Source organism: Papio anubis, chromosome 15, assembly GCF_008728515.1.
Source record: "Papio anubis isolate 15944 chromosome 15, Panubis1.0, whole genome shotgun sequence".
Classification (NCBI taxonomy): domain Eukaryota; kingdom Metazoa; phylum Chordata; class Mammalia; order Primates; family Cercopithecidae; genus Papio; species Papio anubis.
The window spans coordinates 23951278-23974616 of record NC_044990.1 but is presented as its reverse complement, the minus strand read 5'-3'; the positions used below and the strand labels follow the sequence as shown (position 1 = coordinate 23974616).

Below are 23339 nucleotides of genomic sequence, written 5' to 3'. Positions count from 1 at the left end.
CCCTATTTACTATCCAGATAGTTTACTTATCTTTAAGTCAAACCTCCAAGAGCATTTGCTTCAAAAGTTTTCCCCAATTAGCCTCATTTTTTTTTAAGGCTAGTCAAGGGAAGCATTGGGAGCCCCATCTTTTTAAAAATTCCTACACAATGAACAAAGACCCATCGTCTCACAATGACATTGCTGTATACAGTTTAATGTTTACCTATTTTTCTATCTTAATTTCCCTTTAGGTTATACCTCCTTGAGAGCAGGAATTAAACTTACAGATCAAACTCGATTACATGTACTAGATCAAGAACAAAATTTAAGTTTACAGTGTTACTGAGGAAATTAACAACACTCCAGAGGGAATATTAAGAATAAACCCGTAATAATCAAATTGCTTGAAAGAAAATGAATATTTTCTACATAGAAGTCTGAGTTTTTAGCATAAACTGGTCCCATCAGAAAACAAAACAAAACAAAACAAAAAAACTTTTAAGCTTAGCTACAAACCTGGAATTATACTTCCTTTAAAATGCCTTAATTTTGACTTTTCGCTAAAGCAAAATCTTCACCTCAAATTTGTCAAACTGTACTACCAAATAACATTTCTGCAGCAAGCACTTTACAGATACACATAAGATCTTGTTTTGTCTCGTGATAACCTTAACTTCAGTCAGAAGGTGGCAGACGCAGTTGCAGGATCTAGGGCTCAGCTGCCTTGACACAAAGTTCTGTGCTTTCTACTATAACCATTACCATCCCAAGTACTACTTAAGGGTTTGTTTCAAGCAACATTTAGTACAATGGAATTCTAGAACAATAAAAAAGTATCAACAGTTTTTGAAGTTTGGTAGAAAATAATCTAAGCCAAATGTTTTCACATGAGCCTCTACTCCTAACCCTTAGAATAGTATTACATTCCCTCAGGTCAAATACTTAGAGAAGAGGTTATTTTTCCAGGGGCAGGAAATGAGGCAACAGAGCATATATGCTCCTCTAGTACTTACTTTATTTTTTTCTCATGAAAGATCAATAATTATACCAAAAATCAAGTATTAAATAGAAACCAGACAGGTGAAGATGTTGTAGAAATGTTTATCTTATGAATACTCAACCTGTTTCTCAACCTGTCAAATAAAGATGCTTCTCTTACTCAAGGTTCCAGGGATGTAGTAAGAATTAATGCATAGTAAGTGTCTCAACAAGGAGCACAGAGGAAGAAGCTACATAAACAAGGCCAATTTACAGTAGATGAAAGGGATCCAAATTAGACCCCAACTCTTTAAGCTCAAAAACAAGTCTTCTGACAACTTAAAAATATTCTCTACGTGGTAATACATATACATTGTTAAAAATCAGTCCAAACTTAGAAACAAGCTGAGGATATTTTGTTGATGAGGCTTACATCCAAATGATAAATACCGAGACCTACAAACACACCTCCAAATGAGATGAAAGACTGTTTCCCATCTGTACCTATGGGTGTTGATTTTCCTGCAATCGTTTATCAGGGGACAAGCACTAGTTGCCTTATAAAATGCTAACTAAGCCCAGGCACAGTGGCTCCTGCCTGTAATCTCAGCACTTTGGGTGGCCGAGGAGGGCAGATCCCTTGAGGCCAAGAGTTTGAGACCAGCCTGGTCAACATGGTGAAACCCCATCTCTACAAAAAATATTAAAAAAATTAGCCAGGCATGGTGGCACACACCTGTAATCTCAGCTACTCAGGAGGCTGAGGCAAAAGAATTGCTTGAACCCGGGAGGCGGAGGTTGCAGTGAGCTGAGATCGTGCCACTGCACTCCAGCCTGGGTAACAAGAGCAAGACTGCCTTAAAAAAAAAAAAAAAAAAAAAAAAACCTAACTAAATAAAAGAGGCATGAGATTCTGCACTTGCAGGTAATTAATGCTGAGGTTTACCTTTTAAAGTTTTCTATAAAATCTTCCTCTTTCTCTGCTATTCAGAATGCTAGTAACAGTCACCAGGTAAAAAGTGAAAAATCTTTGGTCCACAAATTCTAAGATGCAGTGTCTCAAATGGTCACGTGTGTGTGTGTGTGTGCATGTGTGTGTGTGCGCGTGCACACACACATATATGTATCTTTGTCTCTGACTCACTCTATGCCACAGGATGAAAGGGAACTGAATCTGGAATAACACACCATAAGAGGGAACTCAGTCTTCCAGGCTGTGGGGTCCACTCAGTAGAAACTCAGCGAGCAGCAGTGAGGACCCAGGGTTGACAGAGGAAAAGGGAGGCAACTACAAGTGGTCTGAGCAAGGGCAGCAGAGACTGATTATGTAGGATGAGACTGGCTTCTCACGGGGATGAGAGCCAAGGCCTTTCCCTTCCCAATCCCATTACAAAGGGAATATAAAAACAGGTCCATGAACATTTGTTCAGGGATCCCTGCTATATGCATGTAGCATGTCCATGGAGAACCATTACATAATTCAGACTTGGAATATTTTCTGCATAAACCTCTATTTCCTTTTTCAAAAAAAAAAAAAATGTGTTGAGACAGAGTCTTGCTATGTTGCCCAAGTTGGTGTTGAACTCCTGGGCTCAACCATCCTCCCACCTCAGCCACCCAGAGTAGCTAAGATCATGGGCATGTTTGAATTTTTAATCTCTTGATATCTAGAAAAACTGTGCTGTTCTAGAACAACCCTTTAATCTTAGATTTCATTATAATCAACTTGCTCATTTCAGAAGATTCATTCTGCTGTTCTGTTATCGTACAATATTCATCTATAATACTTCCCACCAGTACTATGTGGATGTTCTCCCAGAAATACACATTACAATCTACCAACTTGTTTTTCACAAGGATAGTTTCAGTAAAAACTGTAAGTTATCTGTAAATTACAAAGTACCAACACTCAAACCTTTTTTAAAAAATCAAAACCTACGGCCGGGCGCGGTGGCTCAAGCCTGTAATCCCAGCACTTTGGGAGGCCGAGACGGGCGGATCACGAGGTCAGGCGATCGAGACCATCCTGGCTAACACGATGAAACCCCGTCTCTACTAAAAGATACAAAAAACTAGCCGGGCGTGGTGGCGGGCGCCTGTAGTCCCAGCTACTCCGGAGGCTGAGGCAGGAGAATGGCGTGAACCCGGGAGGCGGAGCTTGCAGTGAGCCGAGATCGGGCCACTGCAATCCAGCCTGGGCGACAGAGCGAGACTCCGTCTCAAAAAAAAAAAAAAACCTAGAAGAAAGCATTTCTATCCCCCTCCTTTTTTACATTGTTTGGTGGGAAAAAATGCATATATACACACATTCCAAATACTTGGAGTAAAATCCACTTAACAAGCAGTATATGCCAGTGATAAACAAAAGAGTACTTTGTTTTAACATTTCTATGCATTTTTTGCCTTTTTAATTATTTTTTAAAACTCGTATTTTCTGTCTTTGCCGCAGGCTTCAGGCATGTTAGCACTGATGGACTCAACAAGAAGTTTCTAAAGAACAATTGCTTAGCTGTCTCCTTGTTATTTCATACATATATCTTGTCTGTCCAGTTAAGATTAGTCAAATTTGAAAATAAGAGCCATCATATTTTTTTTTTTTTTTTTTTTGAGACAGAGTCTCGCTCTGTCGCCCAGGCTGGAGTGCAGTGGCCGGATCTCAGCTCACTGCAAGCTCCGCCTCCCGGGTTTACGCCATTCTCCTGCCTCAGCCTCCCGAGTAGCTGGGACTACAGGCGCCCGCCACCTCGCCCGGCTAGTTTTTTGTATTTTTTTTAGTAGAGACAGGGTTTCACCGTGTTAGCCAGGATGGTCTCGATCTCCTGACCTCGTGATCGCCCATCTCGGCCTCCCAAAGTGCTGGGATTACAGGCTTGAGCCACCGCACCTGGCCAAGCCATCATATTTTTATTCTTTTTATGATGTCCTCTGATACAAGTCTGGGGTACACAGTAGTGGCTTAATAAATAAAAATTTCATGACTTTTTTTCTTTCTTTCTCTCTTTTTATTTTATTTTACTTTATTTTGAGACAGTCTCACTCTGTCACCCAGGCTGGAGTACAGTGGGCTGATCTTGACTCACTGCACCCTCGACCTCCCGGCTCAAGCAATCTTCCCACCTCAGCCTCCCAAGCAGCTGGGACTATAGGCACATGCCCCTACACATGGCTAATTTTGTTCATTTTTTTTAGTGACTAGGTCTCACTATGTTGCCCAGGACTGTTAACCAGTGTCACACTCCAGGGGCTGGAGCAATCCTCCTGTTTCAGCCTTCCAAAGTGCTGGGATTATAGGTGTGAGCCACCACACCCAGCCTAATTTCAAGACTTCTTAAATATCTTTAAGTCCTTAGTGATGACACTTAAATTTTTTTTTAAATGATTAGGATGCAACAAGAATGTCAAAATAGCCATGATCTGCTTTTCTCTTTGCTAGCATTCGCCAGTTAATGGATTTTAGCTTAGAAGACAGAGACAGAGAGAATATACTATCCACACAGTCAGTCCTCACTTAATATCAGCAATAGGTTCCTGAAAACTGTGACTTTAAGTGAAATGACGCACAGCATGTCCTCAAATAAAGTCGTTTCCTTCAACAGTTTAATATTGCTTCATTATACTGTTGATGAGGAAAAAAAATTGGTTTCATTTTATGTTGCTTCACTTAAAGTCAGTTTCCAGGAAGAGACCACCGACGTGAAGGAGGACTGACTGTATATTAAATCCATATATCCGACAGTTAACAATGCTATGTTATGAAACTCTTCAATTCTCAATTATCCATGCAAAACGGAAGAGAGAAATGGCATGTAAAACAAAGAGGAAAACAAATCACCCATTTTAAGAACGGGAAACCCTGATTCCCAGGACCGTGGTTGCTGCCATGCAGGTCCAGGAGAAAGTGAGATTCCAGCAGAAAGTGGGAGTCCCAGCCCACATGCAGATAACCTACAAGGCAGATAAACAGAACACAGCTAACCAGGGGTCGGCTATAACTAGCTTTGCAATATTTCCACTCTTCCTCTTAAAAACAAAAACTGTGCAGGTGTATCCAAAAGTCCAAAAACCAAAAAGCACAGTGATTTCCTAGACAGAATCATTAAGACTTGGGCTCACTATCTCCTTCTGCTGGAGTTCACACAAGAGAGTAATTGAAGAGGAAGCCTAGGGAAGAAGGCAAAGTGACTTCACCAAATAGGCACTAAGGGCCATACCTTTGTCATGAACTCCTCCAGCTGGTCTACAAACAGCTTGGTCTGCTGCTCAATAAACTGCTCACAGGCCGATTTCAGATGACGGTCTACGTCTTTTTTAGAGTCAAGATAATGTTCTCTAATCTCAGGAGTACCCTTAAAAAAAAGATAACAATTTCCTCCTGTTTTTATGTGCCTAGAAATCACCAGACATGTAAACAATGTCGTTTATCTCCCACCACCAATGAAACAGACTCCGTCTCACCTCCAACAAGAACTCTATCAAGGCATTGTTGCTATTCAGCCTAAAAAATCTTGGAACAGTCATAGGGTTCAGGATTTTAAATGCTGCATCTGTGAAACAAAATTACTCATCCAGTGAACATGGAAAGTTTCAACAGCAAAGCCATGTGTAACATACGCCAGTTCTCTACCACCACAAGGCAAAAAGCCAGTTCACCTTCAGCAACTCACCTCCATGAAAGGCTGAGAGTGAGATGAGCACCAATGATGGCTACAGTACTCACAGAGTTATTTTCCAGAAGTTCGAATTGCAAAATGACTATTAATCTCAATTATTCACTTACCAAAAAAAAAGAAAAATGATAAATGGTAATTGGCACCTTAAAATCTCACTGCTTTACTTTTAGGATATTAAATAGGTTTTTAAGAAATACTCATATACTTACCCAGCTTGTTTGTTAAAATCCTGGCTGGCACGGAAATTTATTCATTTGAAGCAGAGTGAATAAACTAATGTGTCAGCCAAGAAGAAAACACCAAAAGGACATATTTACCCCTTAACCTCCAGACTAACTAGAATCTATGTAAAGTATTAGCTGAGGTCTCATTGATGTTCAAATGCAATACGATATAATGTTAGTCTTGAGAGGTTAGAGGCGTAAAAGTAAAGACAGCAAGTATTATTAAGTGAGTAAGAAAAAAACATCTCTTTGCTTTGCCAGACTAGATAAAGCAAAGCATGAAATCTTCCAACCTAGTTTTGCAAGCACACAGTACCATAATATTTACTGCCTTGACCCTGGTAGTAATGAAGAAGAACCTCTATCAGTTCAGTATTCAGAGTAAAGCTTTAGTAAATAGTTGTTTGTGTCTGCTGTCTTTTCTATAAGCCCCTCAAAGATTCTGTCTGCACAGAATCAAATCATCATATGGTAGGGTTACACAGGCTTTGTAATATTTGGGGGAAAACATACTTTCAATCCAAATTTTGCCACAATCTCAAGACATTTCACTTTCTCTCACTTCAGTTGATCTACACTAGAACCAAGCAGCAACAAATCACAAATTAGAAAAACATGACAGAAAGTAAATCAACCCTGCTCTATCCCATCACTTAAAGTACGAACTGTCAGAAGCTGGGAATTCTTCAAAGTGTAAGAGTATGATTCCTACATCTCACACTGAAAGGAATGAATGAAATCAAAGAGAATGGGTGGGAGATGGAAGCCTCTGATGAGAATAAGCTTTAAAAAACCTATGTGTTCTGTAAAGGCAAAAGCCAGGAAATCTGGCTCCTATTTAAAAACCAAAACAAAACAAAAACACATGGTATGCCACTTCCAAGGTTAGAGAAAAAAACAAAAATAATTTAAAATTTTTAAAATCACAAAGTACGTAACAGACATGCTTTACAGAACCAAAACATATTCTCCGTGGTGGACGAGAGAGAGCATTAGGGAACGAAAAAGAGCAAACTGTTTTAAGAGGACTCATCAAGAGGTTACCCTGGCTCTCTGGTGAGTTAAATCAAATCCACTGTCAGATAAACACAGGAATTGGGAAACTAAAAACCTACTATCCTTGAACATCCTTGTTTGGGGTTCCTCTAAACTGTAACACATAGAAAATAATTTGAGTGACCGTTTTTTTAATTGCCTCAAAACATTAGAGAGAAGTTAACTGATTACATAAATGAATGGCTTAAGGCAGCAGAGCATAAATCTCTTAAAAATGTTTAAGATAAAGTTTACATAGATTTGTAAGTAATTAAGGGACATGAGGGATGTTTATGGTATATCCTTAACTGCTGAAGATCAGTTATCTTAGAAATTAACTACTCTGATCTTTTAGAAATCATCTCTTACCAATTCAGAGGCAAATCACTAGGATGGATGAATCTTCTTTCTCAAGATGATTCAATGTCTATTACCAACTCAAAGACCCTACCTTACATGACTACTGATTTAATACCACTGAAGTTTATTTAAGCACCTGAAACTTATAAAGATGTCAACGTATATTTTCATTCATTTTCGGTCTTAATGAGCTTGATAACCTCGTGAAGGTATCATGACAAGTTCATTATGCTCATTTTACCTAAAAGGAGGGTGGCGTGGGGAAGCTAAAACACCCACCCAAGATCACACAAGGGCCAGGAAATGATGGGACAGGAAGAAAACCCAATTCTTTCAAATTCTTAGATAAGTACGCTTCTCATTTTACCCAGCTGGCTTCCTGAATTTTCATAAACTGACAAACTCAACTCAGTGCTTAAAGTCATCCCAACTAGTTGACACTATTTACTTAGGAAACAGTTATTATATGGATTTTTCACTTTTTAACTGGTTGTAGGAATATGTGGCAGAGTCTAAATGAGTCTAATACTACAAACTGAAATGTCCAGATACAGTTCCCTTCATAAAGAAAATACAGCAAGTTAGAAGTCGTTAGCATGGTGACAGCTCAGCTCAGTACGAACAAGTAACATATTTAGCAAGCAAAGCATGCAAAAAATTGCAGATGAACATAAAATAAACCTAAAACCTGTGCTGACACATCTGGACAGATCAGACAGCCAAGTGTGCCAGCCAGGACAGCAAAGTACCTCTAGTTTTCTTGAGGTCCAGGGAAATTTCCTTAATGGTGAATTCAGTGTGAAATGGAGCAATTTGTTCACGAAGTATCAAAAGGTGCTTAATTAAGAAAAGTTGTCCATCAATCTGAGTCTAAATTATAAGACAGAAAAATGGATATGATCACATATTAAATCAAAATAAAAGCATATATTATTAATCAACATTAATCTACCTAGGTTTACAGCCTATGGTGTCAATTCTCTTTTGTTGTGCAATGAACTTTCCTCATGCTAGAACTAAGTTAAAAAATCTTGCTTCAAACTCTTATTCGCACTGTCACTTGCTCTACTTTAAAAATCCAAGAAAGTCAGACACAAGGCTGTAAAGCAACACATTTACAGAGAGAAATCCAATCTACTTTCCCCTGGTGCAGAGGTAGAAGAGATGATGCAGCCTAACAGTGGCCCAGAGCAGAGGAGGTAAAGAAAGGCTCAAAGAATAAGCACGATCCTGACCCGGCCTGGCATTCTAGTTTTTCCTCAGGAACATGGCTTTCACTATTTGGTCAAAGCAGTTTCGATATCTAGAACATCAGACATACTTATATTTATACAAATGTAAAACGATTTGGGGTTGCCATTTTGGATTCTCCTGCCACCAACAGAGCTCTGACTACCCACATCCCTGAAGGTCGAGCATGTCCTTCTGCCCTCTCAGGACCCATCCACAAGAGTCTTGTGATTCAAGCTCAGTTCTCAAACCTCTGACCCAATCCTCAAATACTGAATAATCATAGCTCTCATTTCAGAAAAGAGTTTGTATAGTAGTAAGAGCAAGGCTGTATTTGCTCCTTCTTGCTGTTACTCAAGGCAGAATCTTATTTTGAAAATATTGCTAATGAAGCTTTTATATTACCTTAGGAAAAGATAAAGTTATCTTTCAGTAAGCAATATAAATGTTAAAGGAGTTATTAAATGAAGATTCCTTCCCAGTCTCGCTCGTGCTCTCCACCAGTTTTAATAAACATAATCAACGACTTATGTCATGGAAACTCACTTTGCATCCTGGAACACGAAGCACCAGGTAAGTGGGAAATGCTACAGACTTTAAATACTTGCTCTATTTTTAAAAGACCTAACAACTCTGATGCCAAAAATAGTATTGTATAGATTTTATTACTTTACAAAAGCTATTGTAATACAGCAAATAGTATCACGTTAATTTGTTGACAGGTGCTCAGTTTAAGTATATAAGAACAATTTCTTGCCTTAAAAAACTCTTTAAGACATCAACCGATTTTCACTGATCACTTTTAAGATAAAAATACACACGCTTGGCCAGGCGTGGTGGCTCGCGCCTATAATCCCAGCACTTTGGGAGGCCAAAACAGGCAGATCACGAGGTCAGGAGATCGAGACCATCCTGGCTAACATGGTGAAACCCCGTCTCTACTAAAAATACAAAAAATTAGCTGGGCGTGGTGGCGGGCACCTGTAGTCCCAGCTCTTAGGGAGGCTGAGGTAGGAGAATGCCGTGAACCCGGGAGGCGGAGCTTGCAGTGAGCCGAGATCGCGCCACTGCACTCCAGCCTGGGCGACAGAGCAAGACTCTGTCTCAAAAAAAAACAAAAATACACAAGCTCAACCATGAAAATAATAAGCTAGTGTCTATCAAATTGAGAGCTTCTCCATACATACTTAAACTCTTATAATACGCAGGAAACAGAATTAGATAAAAGAGGATGGCCTACAGATAATGAGGGCAAAAGACCCAACAATCAAAACGCTTTTCATGCCTCCCTTAAAAGAAAGGACATGGCTGGGTGCAGTGGCTCACGCCTGTAATCCCAGCACTTTGGGAGGCCAAGGCGGGTGGATCACTTGAGGTCAGGCATTCAAGACCAGCCTGGCCAACATGGTGAAACCCTGTCTCTACTAAAAATGCAAAAATTAGCTGGGCATGGTGCGCACACCTGTAATCCCAGCTACTTGGGTGGCTAAGGCATAAGAATGGCTTGAATCCAGGAGGTGGAGGTTGCAGTGAGCTGAGATAGTGCTACTGCACTCCAGCCTGGGTGAGAGTAAGACTCTGTCTCCAAAAAAAAAAAAAAAAAAGAGAGGGAGAGAGAGACGACAGTAGTACAAGAGGACATAAGCCTATGAACTTTTTTTTAAATTAGGTCATATTTTTCCCTCCTGAGATCTGAGAAACACGTGATCACTGTAGAAAATAAAGAAATGTGTAGGGAATGAGAGAAAAATCATCCATAGTTACCTAAAAGCTTTCACTGTTACATATTTTCTTCAATGCATTTTATTATATAGTCATACCGTATATCTGATTTGCATCTTAACTATCTATTGTCTTAATATGTTTAAGTTAAATTTTATTGTTTCATTTTAAAAAATTGAATGACTGTGTAATATTGTTATATAAAACATGCCACAATTTACTTAACCATTTCCTTAACATTATACATGTGTTTTCTAATTTCACCTATTATCAAAAATGTGTGGGTACAGACTTGGAAATACTTGTTAAAACTTAAATCTGCCTGTCTATAACTTTATTTCTAGTCCCCATGTGAAAATTTCATTTCACCTCTCCATTTCATGAATGAGAAAAATATAGTGGTCACAAAGATAGAGCTTTCCTAGCAACAAGATCTCAAATTATTCTGTGGAGATTTATATATAACTTCTACATATGTATATATTATATATATTACATAATATATATATAAAAACCTTGAACTTAAAAGTCACATTTATAAATCCATATGTCAAAAAAAGTTAACAGGATTTGAACACTCCAAGTGGGAAGAAAATTTTGGCTGCAAACAGCTCCCACAGTTACTTCCCTATAGGTGACAGGTATTTTAAGAGGAGAGTTAAGCAAAGCAACACTTTTGAACATACTGTACTTCCTGGGGGGAAAAAAAAAATCTCAGGGCCTGTGGGAGGAGCACATGCCAGCAGCCTTCAGCCCCAGATCCCTTCTGGATTAAAAACTGTAAACTGCTAAGTGTGGCGGCTAACACCTGTAATCCCAGCACTTTGGAAGGCTGAGTCAAGAGGATCATTTGAACTCAGGAATTTGAGACCAGCCTGGGCACATGGTGAGATCCTATCTCTACAAAAAATAAAAAGTTTAGCCACATGCCTGTAGTCCTACTGCTCAGGAAGCTGAAGCAGGAGGATTGCTTCAGCTCAGGAGGTTGAGGCTGCAGTGAACAGAGATCATATCACTGCACTCCAGCTTAGGTGACAGCGTAAGACCCTCTCTCAAAAAAAAAAAAAAAAATTGGCTGGGCACAGTGGCTCATACCTGTAATTCCAGCACTCTAGGAGGCAGAGGTGGGCAGATCACTTGAGCCCAGGAGTTTGAGACCAGCCTGAGCAACATGACAAAACCCTGTCTCCACAAAAAATACAAAATTTGGCCAGGGCATGAAGGTACATGCCTGTAGTCCCAGATTCTTGGGAGGCTGAGGGAGAAGGATGGATTGAGCTCAGGAGTTCGAGGCTGCAGTGAGCTATAATCACACCACTGCACTTCAGCCAGGGAGACAAAGCAAGACCCTGTCTCAAAAACAAACAAAACTGTAAGTCATACAGTCCTGGCGACTCCTTCTAGTCACACAACCCAGAGTCATAATTACCTGTCCTCAAAATTGACTCATTTCCTCCATGTAAGAACATTCAACTATTTAAAACAGTATCGTAAAGATGATTATAAATTGTGACGTTTCCTTGAAAATTCTTTCTTGGTATTCCAGGGAAATAGTACCATTTCCTCAGTGGCTAGGACTACAACAAGAAACCTTTACCCTGTAGAATGTGTAACCTAAATACCACTTTGGGTACTTTAGTAAAGTTGGACTCTCCTATATAGTACAGTCTTTATTAAGCACTATAATGAAATACCAGCTTCTCTCAAAGGGCCTCAAAATTCAATCACATTAAACAAATTCTGCCAAAACAGCTTTAAACTTCTGTGCCTATAGGTAAATGTTATATTCCACAATATTTTACCAGGAAACAGGATTTCACCTAACACTTCATCAAACCTTGTTTTTGCTGATAGACTCTGATGCTCCAAGTAAGGACTGAATGCAGGCAGACAATGCTTCCTGTGATAATCCTTGGAACACTGCCCTCTGGTGGAAAAAAAGAGAATAATCAGCCTGTGGCACTTGCAAATAACAATACCTGCTTGTCCTCATGGTGGGATTAATTTACTACTCCTACTACTCTTCCTGGTTTCCTATTCCCATGCAACCTCTCTAGACCAACACATAGATTTGTAATTTGCAGTTATCTCTGGAAACACTCATGTGACCCTTCAATAAATAGATTAGCATGCTAGGCACTGTGCTAGATGCTAGAAATGTAGGCAGGCATGGTTCTGACCTCATGGAGCCTTCGCTCCAACACGATCTCACATGGGGCTGTTTTTTAAATCTCTAAAACCAACTTTAAAACAAACCCTCAGCAAATCTACTTCTAAAAATACACCAGAATTGTATTTTAAGAATTCACGTACATGGCTCTTCATTACAGTATTATTTAGAACAGCCAAAAACTGAAAATAACATAAATGTTCAAAGACAGAGGACTGACAAATAAAATAAGACTAAATCTAAATTATAGAATACTGTTTAAGAAATCAAAGAATGCTGAAGGAGGCGGTGAAATTCATAATCGGGTTAAAAAAAAAAAAAGAAAACAGGTTACAAAATGGTATGGGCAGTACGATTATTTAATTCTGCCATTCCCAGAGGTGTGGCATGGTGGTTGGACCAGGACTCCCATCAGTCCCTTTGCTTCTCTCCTAGCCTCCATTCTACATAAATATGAGCCTATTCATTATTAGGCCACTGTCCTAGGCCCTGGTTTCCAACTTGATGTTCTCTTTTTACATTGCTTCTCCCCGTTCTGTGGTTTCCCACAAGGCTATTACTATAGGAAGGAGAGATTAGAGCTGCCATCTGCTGGGTCACTAACCCTGCCTAGGAAAACTTAAGATGAGCAGCTTAGACCAAGACCCTCGCCTTCCCCTGCTCAGCCTTAATGTATTTTACACTGGATTGTCTTTCCTCACCTTTGATCGGTAAGACTAAAAGTGTTAAGATTTGAATATAAGCTAGGTGAAAAAAGAATAAGCAAGCCTAAGGCATAAGACAAAACTGGCATAGTGACCTCCTCAGGCCTACCTACTATTTAGCTAAAATCCCTGTTAAGCACCCTAAGAGGCTTTTGTTACTAGAGTCTGTGATGACAATGGGTTCTATGTGGAATATGTCTCCTGTGTATTTTCCTTGGGATCCTGACTCCACTGCAGGAAGTTGCTGAATCTTAGCCTAATATCATTATTCAATAAACCTAACAGACAGCCTGGAGAGGAAGAGATGCCAAATGTCCAAACGTCTCTCTGGAAGAGATCTTATCAGCTGGCCAAAAAGGCTGAGACATCTAAGTCTGTAGAGGTGATCTGGGCCCATCCTTAAGAGTTCCAGAACTGGCCAAAAGGCACTTTTGGTAGCATTTCAAAATCTATAAGCACAAAGCCCAGCAATTATGCATTTTAAATTAAATATAGAGTAGTATACACTCTACTGACCCAATGAAATGACTGTGCAGTCCTAGGACTCTGGTATAAAATATCTCTGTGGTGTAAGGGTAAATGCATACTCCTTTTGAACCATGTCCTTAAGAAATAGTGGCATCCAGCCGGGCGCAGAGGCTCAAGCCTGTAATCCCAGCACTTTGGGAGGCCGAGACGGGCGGATCACGAGGTCAGGAGATCGAGACCATCCTGGCTAACACGGTGAAACCCCGTCTCTACTAAAAATACAAAAAACTAGCCAGGCGAGGTGGCGGGTGCCTGTAGTCCCAGCTACTCGGGAGGCTGAGGCAGGAGAATGGCGTGAACCCGGGAGGCGGAGCTTGCAGTGAGCTGAGATCCGGCCACTGCACTCCAGCCTGGGCGACAGAGCGAGACTCCGTCTCAAAAAAAAAAAAAGAAATAGTGGCATCTAGACAATTCATTACATGACTGCTATCTTTAATCTTTGCTCCAAATGCAGTCAGGGTCTTCTCCTCAGGAATGCACATATAAAACAGTCATGCAAAATTTGCCCACAATTTTGAGATGTCCACAGACTCCCCAAAGCCCATTACTGAATTATAAGTTTCTATAGAAAGTTCAGGTTAGAAATTCCTAAATTAGCTTGACCTCAAGTTACTTCCATATCTAAAAATCATGATTTTAAGAATATCCAACAAAATACTTTATCAAGATCTTAAAATATAAATTAAAAAATATTTCAAGTGAAGGAGCAAGCAATTCACAGTAAAGATACACATACATCTATGCATCTGTATAATTTGGAGAGACAGACAAGAGTTCTTCGAACCGTAGGATACCACATTCCATGAAGATCTGCTGGAGAAATTGTGGTCTGTGGTCTAGGATTAAGGGATTCTGTTGAACCTAAAACCCAAGTGGAAAAGAAGACACATTTCACACATGTGGATGTTTGTCTTACAATAATTTACATGGCAACTATAAACTGTTTATTCTTATTAGCTATCAATAGCTAGAGGGCACCAATTTTTTCTCGCCTCAGTTTTCATCAAGAATACCATCAGAAATCTAAATCAGTGACAGGCAAGACTTAACACAGTAAGTGAGAACACACATGAATATGGACATACATACATTCCAGCTTCATATACATATGCTCAATCCAAGTTGCTTTTCCCAAATTGTGATCAATAATCTTTATGGAACATAGGAAAAGCATAATCACATTATAGAATGCAGCCATTAAAAAGGAGGCAGATCGCCAGGCGCGGTGGCTCATGCCTGTAATCCCAGCACTTCCGCAGGCCAAGGCAGGTGGATCACGAGGTCAAGAGATTGAGATCATCCTGGCTAACGTGGTGAAACCTCATCTCTACTAAAAATACAAAAAAGTGGTGGCGGGCGCCTGTAGTCCCAGCTACTCGGGAGGCTGAGGCAGGAGAATGGTGTGAACCCAGGAGGCAGAGGTTGCAGTGAGTCGAGATCAAGCCACTGCACTCCAGCCTGGGCGACTGAGCAAGACTCTGTCTCAGAAAAAAAAAAAAAAGGAGGCAGATCTTGGGCCAGGGCCAGGCGAAGTGGCTCACACCTGTAACCCCAGCACTTTGGGAGGCCGAGGCAGGCAGATCATGAGGTCAGGAGTTTGAGACCAGCCTGACCAATGTGGTGAAACTCCATCTCTACTAAAAATACAAAAATTAGTCGGGCGTGGTGGCACATGCCTGTAGTCCCAGCTACTCAGGAGGCTGAGGCAGGAGAATCGCTTGAACCTAGAAGCCAGAGGTTACAGTGAGCCGAGATTGCACCACTGCACTCCAGCCTGGGCAACAGAGTGATTCTCTGTCTCAAAAAAAAAAAAAGGAGGCAGATCTCTATGTAGCCAGGAGGAAGCAGGTGGGAACCTGTGGAGGTCGGGGAGTAACAAGAAAACAAAGCACTTCTAAACAGGGGGATTAATCAAAGCAGGTTTGCCTGTCAGCCTGTCTTCCACACTGAGTCAAATCACATACAGGCCTAGTTAGTACATTCAATTCCCAGGTGACCAGAGCGGGCTTCCCCCCACCAGTGGGAAAGTCAGAAAAGGCAGCCTCTGGCGACTGTGAGGAAGAGCAGGTGGGGAGTGTGGTTGGGCAGACACCTCTGTAAGGGAAGTACAATCACTTCTGGGTCAAGGGACCAAATTTCAAATGAACCACAAAAAGTGGAGCTGGTATAATACTTTGAGACAACAGGTGATATTGAAAGATGGTCTAGGCATTAGAGGACATTAGCAAACTCATTAAATTTTTAGTGCAATAATGGTTTATTGTTAAATAAAAGATGTCATTATGTTTTGGACATGCTGAAATACTCAAGGGTGAAGTGTCAATGATGTCAATAATTTAAAATGGTTCGTCAAATATATTTACACACGCACACCCCAACACATACATATATACACATACACATATAAGTGTATATATGTGTGTGTATATGTGTGTGTGTGTATATGTATATATAAAAACATATATATAAAATAAAATGCTAAGTCTCGAATCCAAGTTGTGGGTATGGGTGTTCATCATTCATCTTTCTACTTTTCTGTATATTTGGAATGTTTTCAATAATAAGAAAATAGAAGTAGATCTATGATATAGAAGTAGATCTATGATATCTATGATCTGTAATAAGTTACAAAACAAACATAATTCATTTTTATAAATGGCTACAGCAGCATATGCTTACAAGAAGGCCTGGAGGTTGTATGGCATAGATTTGAGGGGAAAGGGATGAGAGAAATGTTGAGGCTTAGTGCTTTCTTTCCTTTTATTTATTTATTTATTTATTTTTTGAGATGGAGTCTCGCTCTGTCACCCAGGCTAGAGTGCAGTGGCGCGATCTCGGCCCACTGCAACCTCCACTTCCTGGGTTCAAGCGATTCTTCTGCCTCGGCCTCCAGACTAGCTGGGACCACAGGCTCATGCCACCACACCCGGCTAATTTTTTGTATTTTTAGTAGAGATAGGGTTTCACCATGTTAGCCAGGATGGTCTCGATCTCCTGACCTAGTGATCTGCCCACCTCAGCCTCCCAAAGTGTTGGCATTACAGGCGTGAGCCACCACGTCCGGCCTCTTTTTTTTTTTTTTTGAGACAGAGTCTGGCTCTGTTGCCCAGACTGAAGTACAGTGGCATGATCTCGGCTCACTGCAACCTCCACCTCCTAGGTTCAAGCAATTCTCGTGCCTCAGCCTCCCGAGTAGCTGGGATTACAAGCATGTGCCACTACACCCAGCTAATTTTTGTATTTTTAGTAGAGATGGGGTTTTGCCATGTTGGTCAGGCTGGTCTCAAACTCCTGACCGCAGGTGATCCGCCTGCCTCAGCCTCCCAAAGTGCTGGAATTACAAGTGTGAGCCACTGTGCCCAGCCAGTACTTTCATTTTACAATTTGGTAAGCTTTTTTTCCAAAAAACAAAAACTACTTGTATAATTTTTTTTCTTTCTCTCTTACCACTCTTGATTAACTTGTATAATTTTTAAATTTCTTCCACAGAGCTCACTTTAAACTAACATTTAATTTGTATGAAGTATCTTAAAGAAAAAGAATAAATAAATTACATCAAAGAATATTCAGGAGATGAAATATTTATACTTTTCCTTAGGAATATGGTATGTGCAGGATCCCTTCTTCAAAATAAAGTGCCAAAAGAATTCTCCCAAATAAAAGTTTAGTCAAACAAATGTGTTTAAGTACTTTAAAGCCAGAAGTCAGCTTGTGTTCATTTTCCCCTTTCCTGGGTAACTAATACTAGTTCACCGGGGCAAACCATCAAAAGCTAAGTGCCCCCTGGCTGCCTCTCCTGAAGAGCAGAGCAGGCCCCAGGACCAGGGCTTCTCCCACAGCCCTCCTGCACATCTGCCTCCATTGTCCTCCGCGGGCCTGACCTCCCCATTACTTGTTCTACATACAGAACAAAGCTGTGCTTTTAGAAGGTACTGATAACTGGTCTCTTCACAAGATGGTCTCATCACCAATTGCCCTGACACGTCCTTCTATGCCATGAACTTCACATCATTTAAAGCCCTCCTTTCAGAGGCTTCTCATTCTCTCACTTCCAGCTTTAGAGGTGGGAACCAGGAAACCAGGAAAAGTGATTATGACATACTCTTTCTGGTTTTGCTCCACTTCCTACCTGATTAGAGCCTTGCTTTCCACCCCAAGTTCTATCACCATTGTGATAACACTGATAACTGCACAGATGACGAGCTGCTCATCCTTACCTTCTCAGCTCCAAAGACTTTCTCTTCCATCCTCACACCCCTACCCCAGGGGCAATTCTTAATACTTGCAGAATTGTATTCTTACTACTTTCTGCAGACTCCCTTCTTCCTGTCAACTATTCCACCTCTAAAGTTTTAAAACTCAGCATGCCACTTTATAACCACAATGTTCTGAAGATTTTGATCTTCTCATCTGTTTACGCAAACTACATGGGCAACCCCTCCTCCTCTGACATCAATCACACTCTCTCACTTGCCCACTTCTGACCTCGCTGGCTGTCAGTTTACTCCTCTATCTCCATTTGCTCCTTAACATCAGCACTGGCTCAGTTTCTCTCCCAAGACGTCTGCTACAGTCACTCTACACTCTGTCCTAGAATGATCTTACACAAGCCCAAAGCATCAACTACGCCTCATCCTTTATTTCTAAATCAGTCTTTCTCTCTACAGCTCTAGGGCAGTGCCGCCCAGCAGAAATACAATGTGAATCATAAATGCAACACAGTAAAATGTCACATTTTAAAAAGTAAAAAAGTTAGCCAGACGGGATGGCATGAGCCTACGGTCCCAACTACTTGGGAGGCTGAGGTGGGAGGGTGGCTTTAAGCCTGGGAGGCAGAGGTTGCAGTAAGCCAATATCACACCACTGCACTCCAGCCTGCCTGACAGAACCAGACCCTATCTCCAAAAAAAGAGTAAAAGAGGCCAGGCCCAGCGGCTCACGTCTGTAATTCTAGCACTTTGGGAGGCTGAAGTGGAAGGACTGCTTGAGCTCAGGAGTTCAAGACCCATCCTGGGCAACACAGCAAGACTCCGTGTCTATTTAAAAAAAGAAAAAAAAAAATGGCTGGGCATGGTGGCTCATGCCTGTAATCCCAGCACTTCGGGAGGCCAAAACAGGAGGATTGCTTGAGCACAGAAGTTCGAAACCAGCCTGGGCAACATAGTGAGACCTCATCTCTTTGAAAGGAAAAAAAGAGTAAAAAGAAAGCAGGATTGGCCAGGCGTAGTGGCTCACGCCTGTAATCCCAGCACTTTGGGAGGTCAAGGCAGGCAGATCACCTGAGGTCGGGAGTTCGAGACCAGCCTGGCCAACATATAGTGAAAGCCCACCTCTACTAAAAAATACAAAAATTAGCTGGGCGTGCTGATGCGTGCCTATAGTCCCAACTACTTGGGAGGCCGAGGCAGGAGGATCGATTGAACCCGGGAGGCGGAGGTTGCAGTGAGTTGAGATAGCACCACTCTACTCCAGCCTGGGCAACAGAGTGAGTCTCTGTCTCTCAAAAAAAAAAAAAAAAAAAAAAAGAAGCAGGATTAATTTTAGTATATTTTATTCAATCCAATATGTCCAAAATATCATTTTAACATGTAATCAATATAAAAATTATTAATAAGATATTTTCCATTCTTTTTTTTATTTTTCTGAGACAGAGTCTCACTCTGTCTCCCAGGCTGGAGTACAGTGGCACAAACTCGGCTCATGGCAACCTCCACCTCCCGGGTTCAAGAGATTCTCCTGCCTCAGCTTCCCGAGTAGCTGCGATTACAGGCGCATGCAGCCACGCCTGGCTAACTTTTATATTTTTAGTAGAGACGGGGTTTCACCATGTTGGCCAGGCTGGTCTTGAACTCCTGACCTCAGGTGATCCACCCGCCTCAGCCTCCCAAAGTGCTGGGATTATAGGTGTGACCCACTGCACCCAGCCTGTTTTCCATTCCTTATATCATACTAAGTCTTGGAAATCTGGTGTGAATCTTACACACTCAGACTAGCCACATTTCACATGCTCAATGGCAGCAGCTACCATAATGGACAGTACAGCTTCTAGAACCATATAATACGGACCCTCTCAGTTGTTCCACATGGACCTTATTCAACCCCCACATCTGAGGGCCATCAAATTCTGATTCAAACTTCTAACCATATCCCTCATCTCTGTATTTCTCTCCATCGCCCTAACACCATCCTGGTTCAAACCACCTTTATCTTTCAAATGGAAAAACATAACAACTTCCTGATCAGTCTCTACAGTTCTGCCAATAATGCCTCATTGTAATGCCAGTAATGGGTTAAAAAGTAGGCTTTAGCGGGGAAAGAGAAAACGCACAAGGCTGGGGTTGGCAAGAGAGAAATGTACTCTCATGTCTCCAGTACTCATAAAGAGGTATAGTAGGACACGGTATGGGTTCTATTGCAGAGGAGGAAATTTTAGCCCTCTGTGAGGTCCTCCCTCCTACAGGGCAAGCGTGATAAAATGGCTTTGTCGCATGGGTAATATCCAGCTGCTTGGCAGTCTGGATTCAGTGTAACAACTGTTTGTAGAGTAGACTCAGAACACCTGATGATGCCCTTCACCTGGGGATCTTGAAGTAGCTGGGGCTCTTTAAAGCCCATGGAGTTACAGTACCCACCTTCCCAGACGTCCCATGGGGAGCTGAGCTTTAGGGCCACTCTTATAGCTGGGTGAGGAGGGGATGGCTTACTTCCCATCTAGCTTGCTGTCTAGGTCCCTAATGAGTATCCAGGGTGATTCTTGGGACAGTTTTGCTCCTTGTATAACATGTACCCTAGTCCAAGCCATCCCATACAACTGTGTCAATATTTTACTCCAGTCCCAGACACTCAATATGTTTACAAAATGCAAATCTGATGGTCCAGTCACCATGAAACACTATGCCAGCTAGAAGTCCAAAGACCATAAGACTATTACAAGACATCTATCCCAATCTGGCCTATTTTACCTGCTCCTTCCCCACATTCAACCTGGGTTCAAACATACCAAACCACTTGAATTATGCAAAATAGCCATGGTTTTCCATTCCTGCATGCCTTCCTACATTCTATTCTATCTTAAACAAACTTACTTCACCTGGCTCTCTCACACTCTTCATAAACACGCTATAGCTCTCAGACACCACACCCCACACTGAGCCCACCTTCCCACACTCAGAGCTCATCTCCCTTCGCAAATTCCGTGCCCCTCATCCATGATCCAAGGGCACCCTGTGCAAACCATCAGCATCTCACTCACCACTGAATTCTGTCTGTGGCTTGGCAATTTCCCCCCAGTAAAGTGTGGGCTCCTCAAAGGCACAAGTTGTTTTTCATGCCTCGGACAGGGTAAGTCCTCAATAAAGGTTTATTAACCCGAATGAATAAATGTTGGCAGTTAAGACATCATAACATACCAGATTTTGTCAGACTGTTAGACTCTCCTTCCTCTAAGTGAACATCTGAAAATGAAGCTTCTGAAGGTACCTTCTTCTGTTCATCTTTCAAACTCTGTGCAATTTGCTGTATAAAGAAATTAAAAGGAACGTTATCGTTTTCAGCAGTGTTTGGCAACATGAACATGTTCTTTATACAAAGTATATATATATTTTTTTTGTTTGTTTTTCAACTTGACATTTGGAAACTATTCAGATGTAAGACTGTATACATTCTGAATACCACAAATGTTTTTGTTCAAGTAACTGGCCAATCTAAATAACAGGCTTTTTCTTTATGTGATAATAGCTACAGTACGCTATTTTTGAAACAGATATTTTTTAAAAATTAGCATGGACTCACTGCCTAAAGAATAACATGCAGTATACAAAGGACACCAACTACTAAATTAGTTATGAAAATCCCACTAATTTGCATTAATTATAAAGGTGGAAATACACAGAAATGAAGACCTAACAGTCATCTAGTTACTGTAAAAAAGAATGGCCAGTCATAAAAATGAGACAATGGACTTTGGGAATTCAGGGGCAAAGACTGGGAGGCAGGTAAGACATAAAAGACCCCACATTGGGGACAGCGTACACTGTTTGGGTGACAGGTGCACTAAAATCTCAGGAATCACCACTAAAGAACGTATTCATGCAACTAAAAACCATCCGTACCCAAAAAAACTATTGAAATTTAAAAAAAAAAAAAAATTAATGGCCAGAGAATTGGTTAGGAAATAGACTCCCTACCACACAGGCCAGTCCACTCACTCTGCGTGTAGAAATTGGAAAGTACAGCTAATCCCTAAACAGCAAGCAGATGTTACAGCCAGACCACTCTTTTTTTTGAGGCAGAGTCTCGCTCTGTTGACCAGGCTGGAGTGCAGTGGTGTGATCTCGGCTCACTGCAAGCTTCGCCTCCCAGGTTCACGCCATTCTCCTGCCTCGGCCTCCCAAGTAGCTGGGACTACAGGTGCCCGCCACCGTGTTTGGCTAATTTTTTGTATTTTTAGTAGAGACAGGGTTTCATCATATTTGCCAGGATGGTCTCAATCTCCTGACCTTGTGATCCGCCTGCCTCGTCCTCCCAAAGTGAGCCAGACCACTCTTATACCCCAGTCCCTCACCAAAAGAAAAAAAAGTAAGCATATTTACTGCAAGTGGTTATCCTTAAGTCAAAAGGTCTACTACACACGGGAGCATCCAGGATACAGGTCATGTAATGACTGAATAAACATATCAAATATACCGCTAAATTACACTAGGAGGGGAACATGTAGAAAACTTTATTGCCTAACATCCTATCAGACACAACAATTAAAACAGGCGTTCTTATCTATAATACAAAAACTGATATTCCTAATGAAGGCCAGGAGGGGAGGAAAAGGAGGGAGCACCATTCCCTAGATGAGGCTGAGAAACAGACCTAGTCTTCGTCATACCTGCTTTGTGGCCCTCAAAATCAAGGCAGCTCCTGCAAATGGACCACCCATCTGCTCCCTGTTGTAATCCGCAATACCAAGACAGATAAAGATAATTCCTGCTACGGACCACTGAAAAGAAACAGCCCCCACTGCCTGCCCTAAAAGGGCATCTGGTCCCTGCAAGGTTGATTCTGCATATTATTTAAAAAGTAACAACATATAAATAATACAACCAGCCAAAATGCAGTAAGTTTAAATAGAAGTCAGAGGAAGAGATGTGAGTTTAGGAGAACATCCTTAACACAGGTAAGGGCATATTTCCAGCCTGTTAACTTTAAAACCAACATACTTATTATTACACATTTATCCACCTAGGCATTGAAATAAATTAGGTTAAGTCAAAATGCTGGTGAGGATGTGGAGCAACAGGAATGATCTAGTATACACACGTATTTCTATGCTGTCATCTGAGAGAGCTTAAAAGCAACAATACCCCTGCAGCAATGAGCACACCGAATGCCCAGATCTGCTTCTAATACAATCCTTCAATAAAGGAGCCAGCACTCCTTGAAGAAATGGTTGATTCTAGGACAGAGGCAGGAAATACATTGATGCACCGGAAGTTCTTATAGTGCAAGGAAGTAAGGAAGTTCTCAAAATAAAAAATCTACATAAATGAGTATGTCAAAAGGACATAGGAGCCAACTGAGAGAGCTCCCAGTGGTGAAAGCTGGAGCAGCAAAATAAAGTACCAGTGAACTGTAACCCAAAGTATGAATAAATATCCGTAAGTCCACACTGACATCAGTAAGTGACTGAATCAACAAACTGGAAAAAGAGACAAATCTCCCTTACAGAAAAATTCCAAGTATTTAT

At 41.1% G+C, this 23339-nt stretch overlaps 1 protein-coding gene across 2 annotated transcripts in view; it reads right to left on the bottom strand.

Moving 5' to 3' along the window:
• The window catches only part of COG3 (component of oligomeric golgi complex 3), a 74161-nt gene that overhangs the window by 14151 nt on the left and 36671 nt on the right, over positions 1–23339 (bottom strand). The window contains exons 14-19 of one of the 2 annotated variants that reach the window (XM_003913836.4): positions 21013–21118; positions 14340–14464; positions 12039–12128; positions 7999–8119; positions 5416–5504; positions 5172–5306 (exon numbers count right to left, since the gene is read on the bottom strand). In XM_003913836.4, coding sequence (XP_003913885.2) covers positions 5172–5306; positions 5416–5504; positions 7999–8119; positions 12039–12128; positions 14340–14464; positions 21013–21118 — 666 coding nt within the window. The remainder of the gene's footprint in view (positions 1–5171; positions 5307–5415; positions 5505–7998; positions 8120–12038; positions 12129–14339; positions 14465–21012; positions 21119–23339) is intronic. The other variant, XR_639750.2, reaches the window with a different exon arrangement.